This window comes from Gracilinanus agilis, chromosome 2 (genome assembly GCF_016433145.1).
Source record: "Gracilinanus agilis isolate LMUSP501 chromosome 2, AgileGrace, whole genome shotgun sequence".
Taxonomy (NCBI): domain Eukaryota; kingdom Metazoa; phylum Chordata; class Mammalia; order Didelphimorphia; family Didelphidae; genus Gracilinanus; species Gracilinanus agilis.
Genome location: NC_058131.1, coordinates 699,549,839 through 699,554,681, shown reverse-complemented (window position 1 = coordinate 699,554,681; position 4,843 = coordinate 699,549,839). Strand labels below are relative to the sequence as shown.

The window sequence follows — 4,843 nt, the reverse complement described above, 5'->3', positions numbered from 1 at the left end:
ATATATATATATATATGTATATATATATGTATATATATATGTGTATATATATATATGTATATATATATATATATATATAAACAAAACAGGAGACCATCCTTCAGCCAGCATCTCTTAAGGGTCTCCTCTGTTCCAGGTAATACAAATACAAAGAATGAAACAATCTCTCCTTTCAAGGCGCTTACCATTCTAAATCTAGCAGGAAGTTGTATGCCCAAATGGACCTGTCTCCCAGTGAGAGCGAGGGCCAGCTGGCGTCTAGGGCCACGGCCCACTTGCTATCCAGTGCTCAATGGCATACGATGCTAAGAGATGCTGAGGAAAGCTTCGGGTTGCCTGGATTCCCTTGTGGATGACCTAGAGGTGGGAATGGGCTGAAGTCACACAGCTTGGGCAGGCATGGATGAGTCGCTCTCTGCCACACTGAAGAGAATGCCCGCAGGAATGAAATCATAAATCCATGGAAATATGGAACTAGTTCATCAAGGTCACCCCTCTGGGATTGCCTTTTAAAATCCTCGTACCTGATTTTAATCATCGATCAAAGGATCCTAAACCCGTGCCTACACTGTACTACTAGATGGCTACTAAGAAAGAGATCTAGAGATTGCCCCGAGTTTGTTAAAGCCGAGTATAGCTGAGAAGTTGGAGGCTTCTTTCAGATGTTCCTAATTACACATGGACCCTTTATTTGCTCAGGTTTTCCTGCCAAGAGGGCGAGATTCCATTGGGTTCGATGTCGCCCAGGGAGCCGTTCTGCCAACTGCATTGAACAAAAGGGGCCATGGTTCAACATGCCTGAGGGTGAAGACCAGTGGATTGAGATTCCCCAAATGGATTCATTTCTGTAAGTAAATCGAGCTTCCTCCTTCCAGACATCGTACAGGTGGACTGACTCTCGAGGGCTGGCTCGGGGATTCTTTGTCTTCCAAAAATATTTAAGTTTTTTATTATAATTTGTAACAATGAACAAAACAAGTAATAAACAAAATAAGGAGCAAAATAACAACACCATCAATGATAATAAAAGGGGAAGAAGAAAGAAGCATTTATTGTGTCTTTACTATATGCCAGGCACGTCGTGATACGTTTGAGAATACAGGCAGAGAGAACGATAGTCCCTGCCTTAAAGAAACTTACGTCCTAATGAGAAAGAGGGAGAGAGGCAGAAGTCTGGTGGAGTGGATAGAGGGCTGGACTCAGGATCAGGATGATCTGGATTTGAGTCCTGACTGGGTCACCTACCGGCTCTGTGACCCCTAGGCTGGCCATTTAGCCTCTTAGTACGTCCAGAAAGCTCTTTAAGGCAGAGACTCAGCCTTTTTTTGTCGTAAACACTTTTTGGTAGTCTGGTGAAAGCTATGGCTCCTTTTCCTAAATATTTTAAATATGTAAAATAAAGGACGGGATTATGAAGGAAATGGATTAAATTGAAATATATTTATCAAAATCCTTAAAAAAACAACACAACAAAATCTAAGTTGTTTAGGTCCTAGATTAAGAACCCCTGGATAGGAAGAGAAATGAAAAGGATCTTGGGAACTCTCACAGCTAGTGGATGTGTTTTAAAAGATCCAGCAAAAGTGATGGAGAAGGAGCAGTCAGACAGGTAGGAGGAGAACCAGGAGATAGCAGTGTCACAAAATCCTAGAGAAATAAGAATATCAAGAAGTCGAGGGGCAGCTGGGTAGCTCAGTGGATTGAGAGTCAGGCCTAGAGATGGGGAGGTCCTAGGTTCAAATCTGGCCTCAGACACTTCCCAGCTGGGTGACCCTGGGCAAGTCACTTGATCCCCATTGCCCACCCTTATCACTCTTCCACCTAGGAGCCAATACATAAAAGTTAAGGGTCTAAAAATAAATAAATTTAAAAAATAAAAAAGAAGTGGAGAGCAAGCAGAGAGCTGGCTCAGCAGGTTGAGAGCCAGGCTCAGAGACAAGAAGTTTTGGATTCAAATCTAGCCTCAGACACTTCCCACTGTGTGACCCTGGGCAAGTCACTTGACCCCCATTGCCTAGCCCTTACTGTTCTTATGCTTTGGAACCAATACACAGTATTGATTCAAAGATGGAAGGTAAGAGTTTAGAAAAAGAAGAAGAAGAGGTAATCATTAATAGTCAAAGGCTACAGAGAGGTCATGAAGAATAAGAGATTGTTGGTAACTCTGGAGAGACATGAATGAAGCCAGATTGAAGAGAATTGAGGACAGAAAAGAAAGGAAGTGGAAGTAGGGGTTGCAGAGCCTCAAGGAGTTTGGAAGGCCAATATTTAGTAGGAATGGATGAATACAGTGAGGGTAGGAGAGAAACATGTATTTGAAGGCAGGTAGAAAGGAGCCAATAGGGAGAAATTGAAGACTAGAGAGCAGGGATGACAGAGGGAACAATCTGCTAGAGAAAATGGGATGGAATGGGATCAAGGGTGCAGGTCCTTGGCAAGGAGAAGGGCCAGCTATCTCTTCATGTGAGACCAACGTGAAGGAAGAGAGAGTAGTAGCAGACACCAGAATAATGTGAGAGGAGGGAGGGGGAAGAGGGAACTCCTAGTGAATGGCCTCAATTCTTGCCCCCCTTCTCGTATTTATTGTCCCAGTGTCTAGCTGTGTCTGGCATATTGGTGTTTAATAAATGCATGTTGACTGATTGGTGGATTGTTGTGTCCTACTGGAGGTGTGCTCATGTAACCTTTGCTCAAAAACAGCGAGGGGGAAACCTCTACCCACACCTAAGACAACCTGCCTGGAAGGCAACATCATGTTCTGTTGTAGAGATTTTTGTTCAGTTATGGGTTGGACTAGAAGCCATCTGAGGCCTTTTTTTTTTTTTTTTTTAAACCCTTAACTTCTGTGTATTGGCTCCTAGGTGGAAGAGTGGTAAGGGTGGGCAATGGGGGTCAAGTGACTTGCCCAGGGTCACCCAGCTGGGAAGTGACTGAGGCCGGATTTGAACCTAGGACCTCTCATCTCTAGGCTTGACTCCTGAGGCCTCTTTTGAAATACTGTGATCTGGCTTCAGACACTTCCTAGCTGGGTGACCCTGGGTAAGTCACTTAATCCCAATTGCCTACCCCTTACCGTTCTTGAGCCTTAGAACTGATACTTAGAATCAATTCTAAGACAGAAAGCAAGGGTTCGAGGGGGAAAATGCTGTTATCCTGAGAAATGTAGCCGAGGTTACGCTAGGCTTTAGCCTCTAATAATAATAGAGATAACTAGCTTCAATCACATCTTTCTTTGGTTTGTCTTGAACAAACAGTCTTGCGTGGTGTCCATCGTGGTGCATAAAGGCTGACTTTTATTTCTATTCTTCTTCAGAATGAAGCAGACCCCGAACAGGGGTGAAAAGACTCCTTTCTCTGAGGAAGATCCTTGGTCCATCTCAGGTTCGGGCTCGGGTTCAGGCTTGGGCAATGGCTTCTTACCTGAAATGGAAACACAGCCAATAGATGAAGAGGATTTCTACAATTTCAGACCTTCTGAAGATGAGGCTGTTGGGCAAGAACTAGCAGAGGAGGAATTGATTATATAAACATGGAAGCTCTCCCTGACACGGAAGGCTGATCAGACAGACATCTTCTGGGTGTTATAGATTAGAAATGATTGGCTCGTGGACAAAGTGCTTTGTAAAAAATGTAACCTTTCTGGAGCAGCTTCTTCAGCCTGTCTCTTTTTTCTCAGTATAGAGCTTAACCAAATGTACATTTATTCATGATTGCAAGCTCCATCCCGTCTTGTTTTCTCACACATAAAGCATCTCTGATCTCCATGCCTTTGCACAGGCTGTCCTGTGTCCCTGAAATGTTCTGCCTCCTCATCTGGCCCTCTTCCTCTGGGCTGCAGTTCAGATGCTGCTGCCTCCATGGAGCCTTTCCTGATTCCCTCAGTTGTTAGTTTTCGCTCTTTCTTCAAATAATTTTGTACTCACTTATCTAGGACACACAATCTATCTCCCCCATTAGAATGTAATCTCCTTGAGGGCAGGAACTGTTTTTATTTTATTTTTTTGCTGAAGCCCTCAGTGCCTTACGTAATAAAGTTTTCTTAAATTTAATCTAGAAAATAAATGTTAGAGGTCCTCACACCCACTTCACTCTACTCCCATGTTACAAGTGGAGAAACTGAGGCTCACAGAAGCCAAAGCAGTTATTCAGCACCACAGCTAGTAAAAAGGAGAAGGAATGGTTCCTACTGAGGAATGTGGACTGCAGATCCAGTGTGTTTTCCACTGTGTCTACTGCCACAGGCCCTGAGTGTTTTTCTGTATATAAAAGAAGATAAACCTTTAATCCAGGAAATCACTCAGCTCCATCAGCCTATAGCAGGGGTGTCAAACTCAAACGCCACTAAATCATACATAAGGATCCCCGTAGGCTACACATTGCCTTAGAAAACCATAAATTAGCCATCTATATCTTATTATATTTTAATTTATTGTGTTAAATATTTCCCAATTGCATTTTAATATAGTTCAGGCTACACTTGGGAGTGTTGTTGATCACATCTTAGATTGTTAGCACTTTTGACATCCCAAGTCTAGACCCCACTGAGTTGCCTGAAATTCATAAGGTTAATTTTTTCTTTCTTTCTTTTTTTTTTTTTTAACTCTTTCCTTCTATCTTAGAATCAATACTAAGTATTGGTTTCAAGGCAGAAGCAGGACTGACTTTAAAGGGGGTGGGGTGGGGGGGTGGGAAAGAGCCTGGCTTGAAAAACATTTTAAATATATATATTTGAGAAGCAAAATATTGGGGAGATGGCGCTAGTTTCTGAATTCCCTCCTCCATTCTTGGAGTTGTGATTCCCTCAAAGAATTCAAATTTTCTTGATGGGAATATCGAAAAGTAA

The 4,843-nt window shown here is 42.7% G+C and overlaps 1 protein-coding gene across 1 annotated transcript in view; it reads left to right on the top strand.

The window, feature by feature from the left end:
- SRGN (serglycin) overlaps positions 1-4,396 on the top strand; it is a 24,443-nt gene extending 20,047 nt beyond the window's left edge. The window contains exons 2-3 of the mRNA XM_044662935.1: positions 700-847; positions 3,314-4,396. Of these exons, the coding sequence (XP_044518870.1) occupies positions 700-847; positions 3,314-3,527 (362 nt within the window). The 3' untranslated portion in view covers positions 3,528-4,396. The remainder of the gene's footprint in view (positions 1-699; positions 848-3,313) is intronic.
- The last annotated feature ends 447 nt before the right edge of the window (positions 4,397-4,843 follow it).